Here is a 22,137-nt window from a genome sequence, read left to right on the forward strand (position 1 = left end):
AGAATCTGACTCCAAAGTCCATGCTGTAATAATTATAATTTATGCAAAGAATGTATTTTTCTTCTCAGTCCCTGGTATCTCAGAGACTAGGTAGATCACTTCAGACTCATACTTCATGATACCTGGCTAATTCACTCATTCAGTAGAGCCAAGAGAGCACCACCAGTTTATGGATCCATCCAGGAATCAGCAAGCTTATAGCCTGCAAACCAAATGCGGCCCACTGCAAATAAAGTTTTATTGGAACACAGCATACTCATACATATACTTCTTGTCTATGGATGTTTACATGCCACAATGGCAGAGTCAAGACCATATGGCCCACCAAGCCTAAAATATTTACTAACTGGCCCTTTAGAGAAAGTTTGCTGACCCCTGGATTAATCTAAGATAACCGGCGGGAATTTGCCATCCCACTGCCCTCTTTCACTTCTCAGCCCAACATTTCTTGCCCCCCAGCCCATGCCCTCACCACTGTCAGGTGCTTGACGAGCTCGGTGAAATTGGGGCTCTCACGGTAACTGGCCAGGACCTCGGACTCCACACGTCGCCCGGCCACCTCCAGCACAACCTGGGGCTGCTCCACCTCGAAGAGATGCACACGGCCAAGGCCCCTGAGACCCCAGAACAGCACCTGGGGTCGGGAAGTAGGAGATTCAGGAGGCTGCACCTGACAGAGGGGCACTGAGGTGGGGGAGACGGGGAATGTGAGTGCCCAGGGCTACCTCAACACGGAAGTCCCTGAGCACCGGGCGCACGTGAGGGGGCAGGGACAGGCGTCCAGAGAGGGGCTCAGCCAGGGGCGTCAGGTTCTGGGGCTCCACATCACTGGGCACTGAGGGCTGCAGGGGACAAGAGAACAGAGGCCAAAAAGGAATCAGGCCAAAGGAAGGAAAGCCTGGTCTCAGGGAAGGGATGTGGGGAGCTGCTGGTAAAATATAAATCCAGAGGAATCAGGCAAGGCTAGATTGGTGGCAGAGGGGTGTCTCAGGAAACAGCCACGTACAGGAGGGGAGGGTGAGTGTCTGAGGCATGATGATCAACCCACAGCCTAGACTCTCTGGGATTGGAGGTAAATCCAGGGCATGTCTACTTCTAGTGTTCCCTGGAGTCAGGAGGTTCGATGAGGTGATCCCAGGACAGATCTACAGCCTGCATTCTCTGGGGGTAATAGACTTAGAGGGGTCTACGTGGGACATGCCCATATTCTACATTCCCTGGGGTTGGATGACCTGATAGAATAACAAGAGGGGTCCACAGCCCGTGCCAGCTAGGCCACGGCACTCTGACCTCAAGCCGGCCACTGTAGTCCAGTTCAATGAGTTCAAATGTGGCGATGAGCTCTCCAGCTGCCTGGGGCCCCTTCCTCAGGGGGAAGAACTGCAGCTCAGGGCGTTGGTAAGGGTCCTCTATGAGCTTTACCCTCGGCGCGGCCAGTGCCCTGCCCAGGAACACATGGGGCCCCTGTGGGGAGCCAGGCAATGAAGACAAAAGTAGAAGAGGTGCAGGAACCAAGGGAGGGGACATCAAGACAAGGAGTGGGGGTGCTCGGGGGTGAGAACCCGGGCGGGGCCCAGGCCACACTCACAAACTTATTGTGGTCAAAGACATTGACAACCACCAACGGAGGCTCCTCCTGCAGGTGCTCCCTCCTCCCGTCCACGATCAACTGATCAAACACCAAGAGCTCATCCCACAGGGGGCTCAGAGTCTGCTCCAGGACCTTGGGGGTCGTGCAGGGGAGGAAGCAATGGCAGGTGTCAGAAGAAGGCTCTCAATACACATCCCAGGGAAGTACCCCTGCCCTAAAGTAATACTTCAAATAACTGTCACAAAAGGAGCAGAAATGTGATGAAGATGAAAGCACCCTTCAGATTGGTGTTGGCACCTGCCCTCCTAGCCTTGGTCTGTCCTCACTGTCATCTGCCACTCTCAAAGTTAGTCCTAAAGTCAACCCCAGAAAACAACTCCTCAGCTCCAAGACCTTCCAGTTCTACCTCTCCCCCCTCACCCCCAAATCAGGGCAGTCCGATCCAAATAGCCTGTGTTGAAAATCCAGGGCAGAAAGAGAGAGTTAGGGCCTGGGGAAAAGCTCAGCCCCCACCACATCTTGTCTCCCAGTGCCCCTCCACCCACATCTCAACCCAGCCCTCACCCGGGTGGTCTGGCACTGGCTAGAGATGAGGACTCGAGCAAAGGGATCCGAGAGCCCATTGTCATCTGCTGCCAACACACCTCGGGCCTGGTACAAGTGAGCCCGGAGCTGGAAGTAGCTGAAGTCTGGGGTCGGGGGAAGGAAGGTACCATGTTTGCTCAGGGGACCACTGGAGTCCCTCACCCCAGACCCCCCCAAACCCCGAGCTGAGCATCTAGCCCCACCCGTTGGGCAAATAGCAAACTTGGCCCTGGGCCCACCTCCCCATCCGCCACACTCACCGTCCCGGTACAGACTGTGGGGCAGCCCAGCCGAGGGATCAGGCAGCAGGTCCGGGGGGAGCTCTGAGGTGCAGGCCTTGGCTTGCTTGCCCAGCCCCAGCCACAGGAAGAGCTCCAGCTTGGCAGAGACCTCACCAGGGGCTGCCCCAGGTGCCTGTTGTGGAGAGGAGGCATGTTAGGGCCACCTCTTATTACCCCATCTAGACCAAGAGCCCTACTCCTCCAAGGCATGCCCCAACTCTCTCTGTCGTTAGACTACACCCCAGCTCCCCAGTCCAGAGAGCACTCCTGGCCCTCACTCTTACACCCCACTTCATGCCCAGTACTCCATTCCCTCTGCCTGCTGTCCCAACACTGTCACTTCCTATACCACAAGCCCCATACCCCAAAACTACACTCTGAGCTCTGCACTGCCATACCCCACACTTACCCCCTCTGTGCCCTCATCCCCCACACAGTTAGATTCCCTGTCCCTATGCCAGTGGCCACAGCTTCTCCCCACTAGAGACCCCTGTTGGTGTCTATTTCAGGGACATCTCATTTAGAAATAGTTTGCCTCCAAATCAGCTGTACTTATAAGGAACTAATTAATCACTCTCCCATTTTCATTACCCTGCCCATCTGTCAGAGCCCAGTCAGCAAAAGGGCCAATGTGGGCCCAGGACTGACAAAATTTGGTGTTTATCTCACATCAAAGCTGATCTGGGTAAAGGCATGATCTCCTTTTGGCTTTTTGGATAATTGAAAAGAGTTTGGGTACACTTTAAAAAATAATAATTTAAAAATAATAAAAAATTGTAAGATTTTAAAAAATTAAAACACAAATTTTTTTTAATTGGAAAATTAAAAATAATTTTTATTCAAAATTTTAAAAAATTTTAATTAAAAATTTTTAATTAGGGGCTGGCTTGGTGGCATAGTGGTTAAGTTCACACACTCTGCTTTGGTGACCAGGGTTCATGGGTTCAGATCCTGGGTGCAGACCTACATACTGCTCATCAAGCCATGCTGTGGAGGCATCCCACATATAAGAGGAAGATGAGCACAGATGTTAGCTCAGGGCCTCTCTTCCTCAAGCAGAAAAAAAAAAGAGGAAGATTGGCAATGGTGTTAGTTCAGGGACAATCTTTCTTACCAAAAAACAAAATAAATTTTTAATTAAAAAAATTTTGAGGGCGCTAGCCCAGTGGCATAATGGTCAAGTTCATGCATTCAGCTTCAGCAGCTTGGGGTTTACAGGTTTGGATCCCAGGCACAGACCTATACACTGCTCATTAAGCCATGTGGTGGCGGCATCCAACACACAAAACAGAGGAAGATTGGCATAGATGTTAGCTCAGAGACAATCTCCTTCAAGCAAAAAGAGGAAGATTGGCAATAGATGTTAGCTGAGGGCAACCTCCTCACCAAAAAAAAAAAAAAAAAGATTTTGGGCACCCTCTGCTGGGAACTGCAGGCCTCCACCCCAATGCCACCCTATGCCCTATGAACCTCACTCCACTCCAGTCTCCAGCACCCTGACCCAGGGGCCCCCCTCACTGTAAGCAGAAGACTCTGGATCTTCCCACAGTCCCGGCCCCGTTCCTCTTCGACCACAGAGAACAGCACATCCTGGGCAGGGATCCGGGCCCAGGCCACACGGCGCTGCCCACTGAGCATCCAGACCAGCACATCTGGGAGGGGTGACTGGGGCTGTGGGCAGAGAACTGGGTCACAGAGGTAGATCTGCAGCTGAAACCACCTACTCCCACAACTTCCACTGGATAGAAGGATCGAATATCCATCTCTAGCCCTTACCTCCCCCTGAACCCCAGATCCAGGTGGCCACCTGTCTCCTGAACATCTCTCCCCTTGCTGCCCCACAGGCTACCTCAGACTCAAAGTCCAACCTGACTTCTTATTTTTCCTTTTTTTCTGGTTTCTTTTTTTTTTTAATTGTGGTAAAACATACATAACATAAAATTTACCATCTCAACCATTTGTAAGTGTACAGTTCAGTAGTGCACTCACATTGTTATACAACCATCACCATCATCCACCTCCAGAACTTCTTTCATCTTACAAAACTGATACTCCGTATCTATTAAACACTAACTTCCCATTTCCACCTCCTCCCAGCTCCTGACAACCACTATTTCACTTTCTGTCTCTATGAATTTGACTACTCTGAGTACCTCATATCAGTGAAATCATGCAGTATTTGTTCTTTTGTGACTGGTTTTTTTCACTTAGTATAATGTCTTCGAGGTTCACCATGTTGAAGCACGTGCCAACCAGACTTCTTTACCTTTCCCTCCTCCCCAACTGATCCTTCCCCAGTAATCCCCACCATATGCCCATGCCCATCAGCCAAATACCTACACTGGTGTCAGCCTTCTCTGCCAACATCCAAACACCACATCCTGCCCATGTCCCCCCTTCTCTTCCATCCTCACTGCCCTCGTTCAAGACCGTCCACTCTTGTCCAGATAACTGGTACAGTCTCCTAATCAGTCTTCTTGCCTTCAGTCTTCCCTTCCAACCCATTCTCTACCATGAATGGCTGGCTTCCTCCCATCCTCCGGGTCGCAGTTTAAATGTCATCTCTGCAGAGAAGTCTTGCTTGACCACCTTATGTAAGTAAGTTCTTCCCTGCCCCCTTAACTTCTGTAAATCTTTCTTAGCAATTCCAACAGATCATAATTATTTTTCTTAGTCTGCATAGTCTATCTCCCTCACCAGAACATAAGCCCCGAAGGGCAAGAAACATGGCAGGAATTGGGTCCCCAGGGCCTAATATAGAGCCTGGCACATAGTAGGACTTCAAATATCATTGAGTAAGCAAACAAACAATAGCTAGAATCGATCTCTCCAAAGCACAAATCTGACCCTCTCATTCCCTTGTTCAAAATCATCATGCCTGACTTCAAATTCCAATAACAGCATGAGTTGGGAATTTAGACCTACCTCTCACTAAAAACAACCACAAAGGCTGGGCGAAATATTTTTAAATATTTTACTAAAGGCAGTGGTGAGATAACAAGGATAAAGAATTATCAGACCAAGCTCTAAATGAAGATAGGAATCCAGAGAAGTTAGCGGAGCATTTGAGCCACTTTTGCCACAAGGGCATTTGCCAAACCTGGCCAACCTGAGCTTCTCGTGTCCTAACAGCGAGTAAAAATAAAATAAAGAGCTCAGATTCCACTCAGGACAGGAGTCTAATAGGACATCTCCCTGCCCCCTGAAAGCCAGGATTCCAAAGAATTATGCCTTCAGGATAAGGATAAACCATGGCTGAAGCTACCCTTCTGTCTCCCACTCAGGCTCTACGAGGACAGTCGCCTGGCTGAGTGGAGTGGTGGGAGCTGGAAAATGTCCCTGAAAAGAATAACCACGAGCTGATTTCTTCACAGTGCCCGAGCACTGCTAAACATCAAAACTTAGTTTAATGTAATCAAGGGCAGAAAGCAAAGACAAATATTGTCTGGAAGAATGTACCTTGATTTCAAGACTCAAAGAACTCCCATAAATAATTTTTAAAGGAAACTATAATAAATGGCTCACAGTTTAAAGCAACTAAGCACAGAAGGAAATAACCATGAGGGAGTACCACCAGAAAGAGAGGCAAAACCAAACCCCTCCAAATCCACTATTAGAATAATCTGACACTATAAAAACAACTCTGCGTACTGTGTTTAACAAAACAAAAGACAAACTTGACAAATACTTACTGGAAATAAGGAATTGTGAAAAATAACATAGTGGATTTGAAAAAAATAGAACTTACAGAAATGAAAATTGCAATGATTGAAATGAAAAATTCAAGAGAAGACTCATACAGTCTTCTGGTTTTCAATTAAAAAGCCAGAAAGCATCAGCAAGCATATTACAATATATAAGTGAATCAAAGTAACACTTTGTACACCTTAAACTTACACAGTCTTACATGTCAAATTCATCCAATTTTTTAAAAAAAGTTAAAAAAAAAGCCAAAGCAATTCAATGGGAAAAAAAAAATCTTTTCAACAAATGGTACTGGAATATTTCAATGTCCACATTTTAAAAATAGAACTTTGACTCATATGTCACACCACACACAAAAATTAATCTGAAAGCAATCAAAGACCTAAACGTAAAATCTAAAACCATAAAGCTTTTAGGAGACTAGAGATCTCTTTATTCTCCTATCTTTATTTATAGGAGAATATCTTTGTGACTTGAAGGTGGCTAAGTTTTCTTATACAGATAACAGAAAGCAATAAACAGAAAAGATTAAGATAGATTAAAGATAGATTAAGATAGATTAAAATTAAGGAGAAAAATAAACTAGAGAATAGAAAAACAATAGAGAGAATCAATGGAACCAAAAGTTGGTTCTTAAGAAAAGTCAGCAAAATTGACAAACCTTTAGCTAGACTGACAGAGAACACAAGAGAGAAAACAAATAACTAAAATCAGAAAGGAGAGTGAGGATATTACTACCGACCTTACAAAAACAAAAAGGATTATAAGAGAATACAATGAACAATTGTACAAAACAAATTAGATTATCTAGAAAATGGTCAAATTCCTAGAAACACACAAATCATCTAAACTAACTCAAGAAGAAATAGAAAATCTCAACAGACCTATAAAAAGTAAAGAGATTGAATCAGTAATTGAAAAACCTCCCAATAAAGAAAACTTCATGAGCCAGCCCAGTGGCGCAGTGGTTAAGTTCGTACATTCTGCTTCGGTGGCCCAGGGTTTGCCAGTTTGGACCCTGGGCTCAGACATGGCACCACTTGGCAAGCCATGCTGTGGCAGGCATCCCACACAGAAAGTAGAGGAAGATGGGCACAGATGTTAGCTCAGGGCCAGTCTTCCTCAGCAAAAAGAGGAGGATTGGCAGCAGATGTTAGCTCAGGGCTAATCTTCCTCAAAAAAAAAAAAAAAGAAAAGAAAAGTCCAGGACCAGATGGCTTCACTACTGAATTCTACCAAATATCTAAAGAAGAATTAACACCAATCCTTCTCATACTCTTCCAAAAAATAGAAAAGGAAGAAATACTTCCTAACTCATTCTATGAGGCCAGCATTACACTGATAACCAAAGACAGACAAAGACATCACAAGGAAAATATCCTCAACAAAATATTAGCAAATCAAATACAACAATATATTAAAAGGATCATACACCATGATCAAGCTGGATTTATACCAGGGACGTAGAGATGGTTTAACATCCACAAATCAATGTGATACACCACATTAACAAAACAAGGAATAAAAATCATATGATCATCTCAGTTGATGCAGAGAAAGCATTCAGCAAGACCCAACATCCATTTATGATAAAAACTCTTGATAAAATGGATATAGAAGGAAAGTAACTCAACATAATAAAGGCCATTTATGACAAACCCACAGTCAATATCATACTTAACAGGGAAAAACCGAAAACCATCCCTCTGAGAACAGGAACAAGACTAGGGTGCCCACCGTCGCCACTCTTATTCAACATAGTACTGGAGGTTTTGACCAGAGCAATTAGGCAAGAAAAAGAAATGAAACAGATCCAAATTGGAAAGGAAGAAGTAAAACTCTCACTGTTTGCAGATGACATGATTCTATATATAGAAAACCCTAAAGAATCCACCAGGAAACTGCTAGAAATAATTAACAACTACAGCAAAGTTGAAGGGTACAAAATCAACTTACAAAAATCAGTTGCAATTCTACACATTAAAAATGAACTAGCAGAAAGGGAAGTCAAGAATACAATCCCTTGGGGCTGGCCCCATGTCTGAGTGGTTAAGTTCGCATGCTCCGCTTAGACGGCCTGGGGTTTTGCTGGTTCGGATCCTGGGCGCAGACATGGCACCGCTCATCGGGCCACGCTGAGGAGGCGTCCCACATGCCACAACTAGAAGGACCCACAACTAAATACACAACTATGTATTGGAGAGATTTGGGGAGAAAAAGCAAAAAAAAAAAAAAAAAAAGAATACAATCCCATTTACAATCGCAACAAAAAGAATAAAATATCTAGGAATAAATTTAACCAACGAATTGAAAGACCTATACACTGAAACTATGAGACATTATTGAAAGAAACTACAGAAAACATAAAGAAATGGAAAGATATCCCATGCTCATGGATTGGCAGAACAAACATAGTTAAAATGTCCATACTACCAAAAGCAATCTATAGATTCAATGCAATTTCAATCAGAATCCCAATGACTTTCTTCACAGAAATGGAACAAAGAATCCTAACATTTATATGGAATAACAAAAGACCCTGAATAACCAAAGCAGTCCTGAGGAAAAAGAACAAAGCTGGAGACATCATAATCCCTGACTTCAAAATATACTACAAAGCTAGAGTAATCAAAACAGCATGGTGCTGGCACAAAAACAAACACACAAATCAATGGAATAGAATTGAAAGCCAAGAAATAAAACCACACGTCTATGGACAGCTAAGCTTCAACAAAGGAGCCAAGAACATCAATGGAGAAAGGAAAGTCTCTTCAATAAATGATATTAGGGGATAGCCCCAGTGGCCTAGTGATTAAATTTGATGCACTCCACTCTGGCAGCCCAGGTGTGGTTCCCAGGCACAGACTTACACTACTCATCTGTCAGTGGCCATGCTGTCGTGGTGGCTCACATACAAAAAGAGGAAGTTGGCAGTAGATGTTAGCTCATGGCTAATCTTTCTCAGAAAAAAAAAATAAATAATTTAAAAAATTTTAAAAACAATGTTGGGAAAACTGGACAGTCACACGTAAAAGAATGAAAGTAGACCATTATCTTACACCACACGGAAAAATTAACTCAAAATGGATTAAAGACTTGAATGTAAGACCTGAAACCATAATACTCCTAGAAGAAAATATAAGCAGTACTCTCTTTGACATTGGTCTTAGCAATATCTTTTTGAATACCATGTCTACTCAGGTAAGGGAAACAAAAGAGAAAAAAACCAAATGGGACTACATAAGACTAAAAAGCTCCTGCATGGCAAAGGAAACTATGAACAAAATGAAAAGATAACCCACTAGCTGGGAGAAAATATTTGCAAGTCATATACCCAACAAGGGGTTAATTTCCCAAATATATAAAGAACTCATATAACTCAACAACAAAAAAACAAACAACGTGGGGCCAGCCCCGTGGCCGAGTGGTTGAGTTTGTGTGCTCTGCCTCAGCGGCCCAGGGTTTCACTGGTTTGGATCCTGGGCACAGACATGGCACCACTCATCAGGCCATGCTGAAGTGGTGTCCCAAATAGCACAACCAGAGGCATTCACAACTAGAATATACAACTATGTACTGGGGGGCTTTGGGTAGAAGAACAAAAAAAAGAAGATTGGCAAGAAATGTTAGCTCAGATGGCAATCTTTAAAAAAATAAAAAATAAAAAAATGAGCAGAGGATATGAACAGACATTTTTCCAAAGAAGATATGCAGATGGTCATCAGGCACATGAAAAGATGTTCAACGTCACTAATTATTAGGGAAATGCAAATCAAAAAGAAAATACAATGACATATCACCTCACACCCATCAGAATGGCTATAATTGATGAGACGAAAAATAAATGTTGGAGAGGATGTGGAGAAGAGGGAACCCTCATATACTGCTGGCGGGAATGCAAACTGGTGCAGCCACTACAGAAAACAGTATGGAGATTTCTCAAAAATTAAAAATAGAAATACCATACAATCCAGCTATCCCATTACTGGATATTTATCTAAAGAACATGAAATCAACAATACAAAGAGATTCACACACCCCTGTGCTCATTATAGCACTATTCACAATAGCCAAAATGTGGGAGCAACCCAAGTGCCTATTGACTGATGAACTGATAAAAAAAGATGTGGGATATGTATATATATATATATATATATATATATACAGTGGAATACCACTCAGCCATAAAAAAAGACAAAATCATCCTATTTGCAAAAACATGGTTGGATCTTGAGGGTATTATGTTAGGTGAAATAAGCCAGATGGAGAAAGACAAACGCCATATGATTTCACTCATGTGTGGAAGATAAACAAACACAGATAATGAGAACAGATTAGTGGTTACCAGAGGGGAAGGGAGTGGGGGGAGGGCAAAAGGGGTAAAGGGGCACATATGTATGGTGATGGATAAAAACTAGACTATTGAGGGTGATCAAGATGCAGTCTATACAGAAACTGATATGTAATAATGTACACCTGAAATTACACAATGTCATAAACCAATATGACCTCAGTAAAATAATTTTTTTAAAAAGACATCACAAGAAAATTACAGAATAATATCCTTTATGAATATAGATATATCCCTTACGAATAAGTCCTGAACAAAATATTAACAAATCGAATCCAACAGCATAGAAAAAGGAATATATAGGGGCCTGTCCCACAGCTGAGTGGTTAAGTTCACGTGCTCCACTTTGGCAGCCCAGGGTCCACCGGTTCGGATTCTAGGCGCAGACCTACACACCGCTCATCAAGCCATGCTGTGGCGGCAGGCCATATAGAAGAACTAGAATGACCTACAACTAAGATACACAACTATGTACTGGGGCTTTGGGGAGAAGAAAAAAAAAAGAGGAAGACTGGCAACAGATGTTAGCTCAAGGTCAATCTTCCTCAGCGAAAAAAAAAAGGGTTATATACTGTGACCAAGTGGGATTTATCTCAGGAATGTCAGGGTGCTTCAACCTAAGAAAATCAATCAATGTAATGACACCTCATTAATAGAACAAATGAAAGAAACCAAATGATCATCACAGCTGATGCAGAAAAGGCATCTGACAAAATCTAACATTATTTCATGATAGAAAACACTCAGAAAACTAGGAGCGGAAGAGAACTTCCTCAACCTAATAAAGGGCATTTATGTACACCCACAGCTAATACCATACTTAACAGTGAAAGAATGAAACCTTTCCCTCTAAGATCAGGAACAAAACAAGTGAAAATTACAATTTTGGAAAAATTATATCTCTTGTATCAGCCACGGTGAGCCTGATAGCTTCCCAACACTTAAAGGTTTTTCTAATAAAATTGGTGGTGATATTAATGAATGCGATGTCTTAATACTGTATAACAAAAGATGTCAACATACGGAAGATCTGCATAAGTCAGTGAACCAAATGTCCAAGTGACCTATGTATGATGATTCAAAATCATGCAAGGAAAATAGATCCGTTCAAAGTGCAAGATAGACCAATGGACTTAAATATAACAGAGTATAAAAATTTCTTTGCCAGACATTTGCAAAAAACGTAAAGCAATGCCATTTTTCTCACTAAATTTTTTGTTTTGGAGAATATAGTTATTTTTCATAAAAATATGTTATTTATGTTATCATGCAATGGGTTTACTATTGTTATTTTAAATTAATAAATACTATATCTGTCAGGTTTTAAAATTTTTTCAGTTTTAGTTTGTATAATGGGAAATATCAATAGATACAATCCACATAAACAAAAGTTTTTTGGGGTCTCCAGTAATTATTAGGGTGTTAAGGAGTCCTGAGACCAAAAAAGTTTGAGAACCACTGCCCTAGAGAACCTCTTGCACTTGTTCCCCAGGACTTGTACAAAAATGGTCTTGGAAACTTTGTTGCTAATCATCATCCCTTGGAATCAACACACATATCCATCAATAGTGGACTGAATAAACAAATTATAGCATAGTCATACAGTGGAATATTACATAGTAATTTAAATGGAAAAATTACAACTACATGCAATGATATAGATAAATCTCACAAATATAATATTGAGGAAAATAATATAAACAGTATAATATAAACTTTGAAAAATAACAAAACTAAACTATATTATTTCCGGATGCATATTTAAGTCAAAAAGTGTTTTTAAACGTCAGCTAACAAAAGGAGGTTCTCATTCCAAATAAACACAGCAATATTGCACTAAAATTCAATACACTAAGGTCTCTATCCTGTCTCCTTCCAGTCTCTGTCTTCCAGCTGCCCAGGGCTTCCTGATTCTGTGCCTTTGCACATGATCTTCATTCTTTCACACTTGCCAAACTTCAACTTGTCCTTCAAGATCTAAGACCACTTATCCAACTCCTCACTGTTTGACCTTGAGGACATACTGGCCCCAGTGGTCAAAACTTACCGTGCCTTTGCGAAGGACTGAGCTTCAGATTGAGGCAGAACTGGCTTTGAATTCTAGCTCTGCCACTTAACCAGCTACTACATGGTGGACCAGTCACTTTCCCTCTCTAAGCCCCAGTTTCTGCACCTGTCAAATGGGGTAACATCTTCCCCAGGGTTGTTGGAAGGATCACACAAGGTAACACGTGCTTAGCAGAGGAAGCATTCCAAAAATGTGAACTCCTTTCACCCCTCACCCATGCTGTATTCAGAGCTTCAGACCAGGGAAGTCATGCCAGGGAAACATACTCTCAAACCTCCATCCAAAGAGATCCCGCATGTTCCCTGCATCCCTGCTGGGCCTGGAACGCTTATCTTCACCCTTAGCTGCTCCAAATGGAGCCGATTCTATGCCTAGAGCAACAGATCCCATGGCCTGGCATCAATCCACAGAACAGATGTTAGGTCACCCCTGCCCAGAGGTCTCTGGAAACTTAGGAGAAAGGGTATTCAGGGTGGGGAAACGGGTGGGTGAGGCAGCACCTCCTGGGCCAGGAAGCGGAGTTTTGCCAGGAGCTTCTTGGCCAGTGCCACCTTCTTTTGCACATTGCCCTTTCTCAGGCCCCGTAGAAGCCGCAGTCCTTGCTTCGCCAACAGGTTCTGGAAGGGCAGGAAGAGAACGTGAGTGGAGAGCCCCAGTTAAGTGCCCGTGATTCCCCCTTCCCCAGACCGTACCAGGCTATGCACCAACAGTTTCCCTCGGCATCGATCCAGGGTGTTTGGCCGGGTCATTGTCCTGCGCTCAGCGCCGTGGCAAAACTGTCTGCAGTGAACAGGGGTGGGTGTGGCAAGTGGGAGTCAGAGGAGGGAACACTGACACTTAGGGGGCCACCTTCCTCAGATCAGGCCTCCCATACCCAGACTCCCTCACACGTTCTCAGAGAGGTGCCCTTTCTCAGTCAAGGATGGCTTCTGTATTTGGACAACATCCAAATTCCTTGAGGCCAGCCTCACTTTTGAGCCCTAGAATGTGCTAGTATTTAACCTTCTACTGCCTTGGCTACTCAAAGTGTGGCCCAGGACCAACAGCATTGGTATCACATAGTTAAAAATGCAGAATCTCAGCCCCACACCAGACCTGCCATATCAGTCTGCATGTCTATACCCTGGGGGATTCATATGTACATTAAAGACTCAGATGGGCTTTGTGCTTGACAGTTCCAACACCAACTAAAGAAAGTTCAAACGTTACATGCCCAAACCAAGTGCGTGATTTCCAATGAACCCTCTCCCCCCAAAAACAAGCTTTATTCCAAAATTTCAGAGTTATCCTTCACTGCTCTTTCTTCCTCTCACATTCCACATCATCGATCAGCACATTATTTAGGCTCTACCTACAAAATATATCCAGAATCTGACCACTTTTCTCCTTTTTTCCTTTTCCAAGATCCCCCTACTCCAAGCCACCAACATTTCTTACCTAGGATTATTGCAGTAGCCTCCTCGTTCCAGCCTTACCTTAAAGGCTGTGCATGATCTGGCTCCCTTTATCTCCCTTTCCTCATCAAATATTATTCTCCCCCTCATTCACAACCCTAGAGTCACACTGGCCTTTTTGGTCCTCCATGAATACACCAAGCCCATCACTCTAAGGCCTTTGTCTTAGCTGCTCCCTAGAATGCTCTGCCCCTAGAGCTTTGCATGGCTGCGCTCATTCTTCATTCAGGTCTTTTCTCAAATGTTACCTCTTCAAAGGCCTTCCCTGATCACCCCATCTAAACAGCCCCTGTCTCTTTCTCCATCCTCATATTCTACTTTATCTTTCTCTCTAAAAAGATAGTAAGCTAGGGCAGGGACTTTATTCTGGTTACCACTATATCCTCAGGGCCTGGCACCTAACAGATGCTCAAAAAATATTTGTTGGGCAAAGTAAAGTGATTTTTGAGATGTGATATTTTAGGCCCTTTTTGACCCCCAAGAATTTCTGAAGTTGCTATTATGGAAAAATTCAAAAATAGATGAAATAAAAATGACTCCAAGGATTTTTCACCTAATACTGCCCCCAGAGCATACACTTCTAGCTTACTAATGCTCTTTGCTCCAAGATTCCTTTTGGCAGAAATAGTCAGCATAAAGTAAAACTGACAAGGGTCAAAACTGCACCTATTAATGTTTGCTATTGATGAAAAATTGACGGGAGAATCAAATCTTCTTGACAAGATTTAGATCCACAAAATTGGATTCAGAGAAATTGGATATGGTTAAAATAATAGCCACAAAAGAAAACCACACTGGTCAAAGATATAAATAGTGAAATATAATACGGGCAAATCTTTCATCTAAATTTCCCTGCCAAAGAATAATTTCAGTAATAAAATAATTTCAGTAAAGTGAAAATGGAAACAGTTCAATTGCACTCTATGGAAAATCAAGCAAGGAATTAAATTGTATTAAAGATGGTTGCTCTTTTGGAGACGGAAAGAATGTAGACATAGAAGAGAGCCTTACAATGAAGTCCTGGGATACACACCCATGAACATTTGGAACATTTAGAGGTCAAGAAAAGAGGGAGTCAGCAAAAGAGATGAGAAGGAATGGCCAAAAGAGATGAGAATGAGAAGAAAGCAGAAGGAAAACCAGGGGCATGGAAGTTAATAGAATTTTTCAAGAAGGAGGGTAGGGTCAACTGTGTCCACCGACACTGACAGCTTGAGTAAAATGAGAACAGAAAAGTGACCACCTGCGACCAGGCCCTTGGCAGAGTCCTCTGCTTCCACCCTGCCTCTAAACGCTGGAGCTCTCCAGGTCCTCAGATTTCTCTTTTCTATGCTCCCTAAATAATCTTATCCAGTTCCAGCTATGTATTGACAGCTCCCAATTTTTCATTTCCTGCCTAAAACTCTCCCCAGAACTCAACTCATATAGCTAACTGTCTAGCAGACATGTCCACTTGTAAGTCTAACAGACATCTATCTCAAAGTTCACAGGTCCGAAAATGAACTTGTGATATTCCCTTCACCCCCTTCAGACCTTCTCCTTCTGTTGTTTTCCATAACTCAGTAAACAGCACCATCTACACAGGTGCACCAGCCAAAATCTTGGGAGTCTTTCATGACTCTTCTTAGCACATTTCCTCATCGCCCGTATCTATCCACTAGCAAGTCCTGAGGTGTCACCTCCAAAGTCCAAAATTGCTCTTGAATCCATTCATGTCACTCTATGTCCACTGTAACCACCCCAGATTCAACTCATCATTATCGGTCACCTGGATTATTACAAAAATAGCAATTTCTCTGCTTTCTCTGTTATACCATCCCTCCCCTCCCCCACTGATCCTTCTTTTTTTTTAACTACTTTTTTTTTTTTTTTAGGAAGATTAGCCCTGAGCTAACATCTGCCGCGAATCCTCTTCTTTTTGCTGAGGAAGACTGGCCCTGAGCTAACACCCATGCCCATCTTCCTCTACTTTATTTGTGGGACACCTGCCACAGCATGGCTTGACAAGCTGCACCTGACATCCAGGCCAGCAAGCCCCGGGCCGCCAAAGCAAAACATGCGAACTTAACTGCTGCGCCACCAGGCCGGCCCCAACCACAACCTTTTTTAAGGATAAGTTAGAGCATATCTCTTCTCTTCTCAAAACCTTCAGTGGCTCCACACCTCACTCAGAGAAGAAGCCAAGGCCATTACAATGGCCTACAGGCTCCCACATGCCTCTCCCCACCATCATCCTCTTTTCCTCCCACACGCTTCAGCCTCACCTACTCTGCTCACTCTGCTATAGCCACATTGTTTTCCTTGCTCTTCCTCAAACACAGGCATACTTTACCTCAGGGCCTTTGCACAAGCTGTGCCTTCTGCCAGGAATACCCTTATAGACATGGCTTGCTCCTTCATCTTCTTCATGTCAACTTCACAGTGGCCTCCCCTAGCTACCCTTTCTAAAATTGCAACACCTCTCTCTAATAGTTCCTTGCTTTATTTTCTCCCTAACACTTATCCTTATCATACTTCTTATATTTCTACCTTGTTGTTTACATGTTTATTATCTGTGTCTCCATCCAGCCTTCACCCCCACCCCCCCACCCCCACCAGAATAGACCTTTCAGGGATTTTTGTGGGCAAGAATGCTTTTTCACTGCTATTCCTATGTCTAAAACAGTGTCCGGCACAGTAAGTGCCATAAATATTTATTGAATAAATGGATAAACAAGTCTTTTAAGAACAGGATCAGAAGAACACTGAAGTACCCGAAGCAAGTTATGGAATTCAGGTCAGTGAATGCCAAAGATGGAAGTGACTAGAACAAATTTATGTGGTTACACTAATGACCTAGGGACTAGTTGATGAAAGTGGACAATTGCAGAGCTAACTCCTCCAGGAGATGAGAGGAGATGAAGTCAAAATCACAGCTGTGGCTATGGGAGGAGGGACATTTCTTCGCTGTAGCAGGAAGGAAGGAAAGCAGATGGATACAGAAGCTGGCAAGGTGACAGACGGAATGAGGAAGGTGAGGCTTCTATTTTCTTCATGAAGTAAGAGAGGAGGATGCTAGCTGGAACAAGTGTGGAGGAAAGGAGCAGGGAAGATTTGAGGAGAGGGGAAAAGGCATAAGCCTCTAGGAAAGGGAGCTTCTTGGAGGGGAGTGGCCTATCCCCCAATAATTTCCATCCAGCGCCCTGCGATAGGGATAATCATTTCCGTCTCATTCTTCTGTAAAGTGCAGAGCAAACGCAGCTTCCAGTCCCCCTGGGGTCCCAACAGCCGGCACGAGTCTCCCTCACCCCGGAGTTGGCGCGGAGACAGGCGCTGTGAGGCGCCGGCTCTCAGCTCACCTGCTCCCAGCCACCAGCTCTTCCAGCGCCTGCTTGAGCCTGGTGCAGGCGCCCGGCCCCGGCCTGCGCTGCAGAGTCTCAACCTCCTGCAGCCCCTGGTCCTGCGCAACCGCGAGAGAGGGTTAGAGTCATTAGGGTCCCAGACTCCGACATCTTGTAGGTCGCACCCCCACCCCAGGGTGAGCGCACTCACGACCTCACCTCTTGGCCCTTCCCTTCTTTGGCTTCATCCTGTTCGTGGTTCAGTTTTTCTAGCCATCTACTGGCTCCACGCCTGTGGGGCCAGGCCTCCAGTAAGCCCCTTCCTGGGTCCAACAGTTCTGAATCTCCGTCCTCCCACAATTCCTGGCTTCCTCAGTTGGCCCAGAAGCTGTGCTTTTTGGCCTTCTGGCCTTGCACCAACAAGCTGCTGGCCCCCTGATGCTCTACCCATTAGCCCTGCTCCAGAGCTCCCTTCAAAGGCCGCAGTCCCCTCGACGTCCCTATCTCCTGGCCTCTCCCTCTGGGCGCCCGCCTCGCTCTCACCAGCCTCTCAGCCACCTTCCGCACGCAGTTACTTCTCTGCAGGCGCCACGTGTGATCCTCCCAGCGGCTCCACACGCGCACGCACGGCTTGTGGTGACGCAGGGGCAAGCAGAGGTATGGCCTGGACGGGGTAGAGAGGAGCAGAGGCTGCAAGGGGCAGTCCTGGGCTGCTGGGGATCTCCCAATGCCCTCTTTCCAGCCACCAGGAGCACTCACCCGCTGCCATCCACGGGCTCAGGCCGCTGAGCCGGGGTCCGCAGCTCCTCCTCCACCAGCCCGGCTCCCACGTCAGACTCCAGCAGAGGCTGTGCCTCCCCCGCTGCGCCCTCTGCTCCCTCCTCGACCCTGGACCCTGGGCCCAGTTGCTCCTCCTGGCGGCCTGCGTGACCTGCCCAGAGCAGCAAGTGTCAGCGGGTGCCAGGCTGAGGGTCTGACCCCTCCCTCAACCTCCTCTGCCTCAATAGAAATCAGAGCCCATCCCTAACTGAAGGTCAACTGTCCTTCCCAGGGGCATAAGTCCGGAACAAAAATGACCACCCTCAAACCCACAACCCTCAGGGGATCGGCACACACCAATGGAGATCTCAAAGCTGATGGACTGGGAGGCCAGAGCGGGGTCAATCATGGTGGCCTCGAAGAGCACACCGAAGAGCAGGAAATCTTCACAGGGTGCCAGGGCGTTCTGGGGAAGGTGGGTCAGGCTGGAGTCAGCCCCCACCCTCCCAGGTTGCAGGCCAGACTGTGCTTGGCCACAATGCCCACAGATAAGACTTGCAACCAAGGCCTAGAAGATTCACTGCAGGCCTCCTACCTCCCTCTCTGCCCCTGGCAGCCCCAACCCATCGGATGCCCGGCTTAGTCCTCCGGCCCACCTCTGATTGGTCAGCCCCCTCCCCCCACATGTGAATATACGTAAGAGCACGTGTGTACGCACACTGCAGTCTTCAAGCAGGCCCCCAAACTGAGACCACCCCCTTCCTGTGTTTAATGCCTGGGGACCGGTTACACACTCCAGAGCTAGGAGCGGCCCCGCCCCTTTGTTAAACCGCAGCCCCCACCTCTGGCAGCGGCAGCAACTCCTCCACCTCCACCTCCATGGCACTAGGAATCTCAGGCCCATCAGCCCCGGAGCTGGCATCCAGGTGCTGCGGAATCCCAGTTGGGATCTGGCCTCGCCTGGCTTTCTTCTTCTTTCCCATGAGCCGGGACAACCTGGACCCCTGCGGGGCCTGGGGAGGCTCAGGTTCAGCTCTCCCTTCCAGCACCTCCATGGACACAGCCACTAGCAGGCGGCCGCGGAACCAAATGCCTTGGCCAAGGCCTTCATTGAGATTTTGAAAACCATCCCGGAGCCCCCCGCTGGGGAGCGAGCCATAGAGAGGCACCCAGGCCGGCCCGAAGGTGGGGTTAAACCCCGCTGTGGGGGACAAGAACAGTAATTCGGAGGGGAGCATGGGGCAGGTGGGTACTAGGTCAGTCTATGCACTCATTTACTGCAAGCTCGGGGGGCGGGGGGCGCGTCGGCCGCTCTGGGAGGGAAGTCTGCGAACAGCTGCGGACGGACAGCTCTGGACCACGACCTGGGAGCACTTGTAATCAGCTCAGCTCCTGAAGGCGCTGCGGCCAGACCCCGCAGAGACTCTATAGGGACAGAGCCCGAGCCCTGGAGGCCGAGTCAGGATTGGGGCGAAGCTACCGGTGAAACAGTAAGGGACTGGGGTAAACGGATGCGGACTGGGGTTGTTTCTGTACGTGTAAATCTGTAGGGAGAGCAGGGCAGGAGCGGTTACTGGATTTGCAGCTGTAGTTCGGATTCTGTCAACGGAACCAAACCGAGGGTGGGGTTTGCAGTTTGGGAGCGACAGGCGAGGCTCCGAGACGAAAGGAGGAGCCGGCTTGGAGCACAGGTTGCGCTGCGGGGTGGACCTGACTTTCTAAGCGGAGTGGGGTCGCGAGGATGGGGTTTGCTGTCGGGGACGGGACCCAGGGCTGATAGGGCCCGGGCAGGGGCAGCACGCGTCGGCCAGATGCGCTCACCTGCGCGGCCCGGGTGTGAGATCTGCCTCAGGTCCAGCACGTGTGTGGCGAGGGCCACATCCACCAGGGGCGCGTCGTCCCGCAGCTGCAGACGAAGGCCGCACGTCAGCGGCGGGAAGAGCTCCACGAAGCTCAGCTGCTCGTTCCACTCGGGCGCCGCCGTCTCTCCGCGTACGGACGTCTCGCCCTGAGCGCGGCGAAGACAGGCGGAAAGGGGTCAGCGCGGAACCAGGGCCTGAGCCTCGGCCGAGTCGGGGCGGGAGGGCCTTACCTGCTGCCCCAGGAAAGACACCCGCACATAGGGGTCCAGGAGCACGCGCTGATCTTGCAGGGCGCGGGCCAGGCTGCCCAGCAGGCCGGGGCGCAGCGCAGGAAGCCCCTCCGCGCGGTACACGCGCACGCGCAGCCGCGCCCACGGCCTCTGGGCCGGCACCCGGCGAGGCAGGAGCAAGTTCCTAGGGCGGGAGGCGCTGAGCGGCTGAGAAGCCGGAGTCTCGGCCCCTCTCCCTCTCAGCGTCCCGGAGGCCACGGCCAGTCCTACCCTCCCCTCCTCACCCCACCCCAGCTCACTTCTCGATGTCCGAACTGTGTCCTGGGCCCGGGGGTGGCAGCGGAGGGGGCAGGTCCCCGCGCGCCCTCACGGACAAAGTGACCTTGACAAAGCCTTTGGTCCCCGCGCGGGTGTCCCGGGGGTCATGCAGCGGAGCCCATTTCTGGTAGAAGTGGCCATCTGGGGGTGGAGGGGCAAGCCAGGGGTCAGCGGAGATCGGCGGGGTGCGCGGGGCGGTCGTGGGGCTGTGATCTGAGTGTTGGACAATGGCCGTGGTTCCTGTCCAGCCCAGCGGGCAGGAGGGGGAGTGCGTGGATATTAGCCTTCGGAAGAGATTGCCGGCTCACAAGTTAGTACACAAGGATCAGTGCCTAGAGGGTCAATTTCCCTTGTCTGTGCAGATGAGTTTCAATGATAGGAGGGTTCAGTACCTGGCTGGTCGAAGATTATGCCCAGGTCCATCCTGAAGGTGCCTATCCGGGTGGCCATAAAGGGGAGGGTCTGCGAATGGAAAGCCTAGAGGAAGGTGGCGTTAGTCCTGAAGCTTGGACATCCCCACTTCTCTGACGGAAACCTCTCACCCTACCCCCCTCACCGTGATCTCCAGCAGCAAGTCTTGGAGGCGAAGCCGGGTCTCATGAAATTCGAACAGGAAGTACTGGGTTGAAGCGGGAAAACAAGAGAGGGGAGAGAAGGTTGTATGTGAAGGGCTCATGTCCGCCGGGCCCCGCCTCTCGCAAAGAGAACGCCCTCCTCGCCCCGATGGTGCCTCTTTACACCCTTTCCCTAGACGCCCCTCATCCTCTGCCGGCAGTTGGTTTATTTCCACCTAGGCCATGCCCCCTCTGCGAACAGGTCTTACGCTGGGTCCCACTCATTCTGTCAGGCCCCTCTCTTCTGTGGTCGCACCCACCTCGTTGTAGAAGGGGCAATTGGTCCCGCGCTGCGTGGCGGTCACTCTGCGCTGCTCGCCAACACGCACGGCCACATAGGGGTTAATGTTGACTCCCACTAGCTTCTGGGCCTCGAGCACCGTGACCCCCACCTGAAGGGTGCAGAAGGAGGGAAAAAGGAAGCCAAGGCTGCCAAGGTAGGAGGAGAAACATGTGGAGGGCAGGTAGTATTGCCCAAGGGTTAGGCCCTGGAGGGAGAGCATACCTGGAAGTCCTGCGTTCTGGACACCTGGAAGGGATCCCCACGAGCTAGGCCCCGGGCTCGGCTGTGGAGAGGGTTAAGGTCAGCTCTCACTTTACTTCCTCCCACCACCTCACACACACTCTTGCTTGGTCCTGGGGATAAGATCTCCTCTCCCTATAAACTTTTGGATTCTGAGTCCTTCTGGTCTGGTCTTGCCTCCATCTCAACCCCACACCCAGAATTTGGCTCATTCCTGGAGCCCTAAAACCATTCATTCATGCAACAAAGATTTATTGAGCACCTACTGTGTGCCAACACTGTTCTAGGCACTGGGACACTGCAGTGAACAAGAGACAGAAGTCCTTGCCCTCATCAAACTTTCAACACCTACATGGATTCCAGAAGGTATATGTGAGCCAGTGTAACTGTGTGTGGGACTGTGGCATTGTCTATGCCTAGGAGTGAGTGACCCTTGACCCCAGCATGTCTACTCCTCATCCATACCCTGGGACCAT

The 22,137-nt window shown here is 47.5% G+C and overlaps 1 protein-coding gene across 1 annotated transcript in view; it reads right to left on the reverse strand.

Moving 5' to 3' along the window:
• Window positions 1-22,137, reverse strand: part of LOC106837281 (fer-1-like protein 4) — a 41,551-nt gene that overhangs the window by 16,310 nt on the left and 3,104 nt on the right. Inside the window, exons 7-27 of the mRNA XM_070486360.1 lie at window positions 21,644-21,704; window positions 21,399-21,530; window positions 21,081-21,143; window positions 20,917-21,001; window positions 20,506-20,665; window positions 20,207-20,390; window positions 19,936-20,122; window positions 18,957-19,315; window positions 18,472-18,580; window positions 18,115-18,286; window positions 17,899-18,019; window positions 17,374-17,474; window positions 13,274-13,361; window positions 13,082-13,198; window positions 3,976-4,128; window positions 2,437-2,590; window positions 2,156-2,280; window positions 1,589-1,723; window positions 1,291-1,464; window positions 726-842; window positions 473-634 (exon numbers count right to left, since the gene is read on the reverse strand). Of these exons, the coding sequence (XP_070342461.1) occupies window positions 473-634; window positions 726-842; window positions 1,291-1,464; window positions 1,589-1,723; window positions 2,156-2,280; window positions 2,437-2,590; window positions 3,976-4,128; window positions 13,082-13,198; window positions 13,274-13,361; window positions 17,374-17,474; window positions 17,899-18,019; window positions 18,115-18,286; window positions 18,472-18,580; window positions 18,957-19,315; window positions 19,936-20,122; window positions 20,207-20,390; window positions 20,506-20,665; window positions 20,917-21,001; window positions 21,081-21,143; window positions 21,399-21,530; window positions 21,644-21,704 (2,959 nt within the window). The remainder of the gene's footprint in view (window positions 1-472; window positions 635-725; window positions 843-1,290; window positions 1,465-1,588; window positions 1,724-2,155; window positions 2,281-2,436; window positions 2,591-3,975; window positions 4,129-13,081; window positions 13,199-13,273; window positions 13,362-17,373; window positions 17,475-17,898; window positions 18,020-18,114; window positions 18,287-18,471; window positions 18,581-18,956; window positions 19,316-19,935; window positions 20,123-20,206; window positions 20,391-20,505; window positions 20,666-20,916; window positions 21,002-21,080; window positions 21,144-21,398; window positions 21,531-21,643; window positions 21,705-22,137) is intronic.

The sequence above is a fragment of the Equus asinus genome, chromosome 15 (assembly GCF_041296235.1).
Source record: "Equus asinus isolate D_3611 breed Donkey chromosome 15, EquAss-T2T_v2, whole genome shotgun sequence".
Taxonomy (NCBI): Eukaryota; Metazoa; Chordata; class Mammalia; order Perissodactyla; family Equidae; genus Equus; species Equus asinus.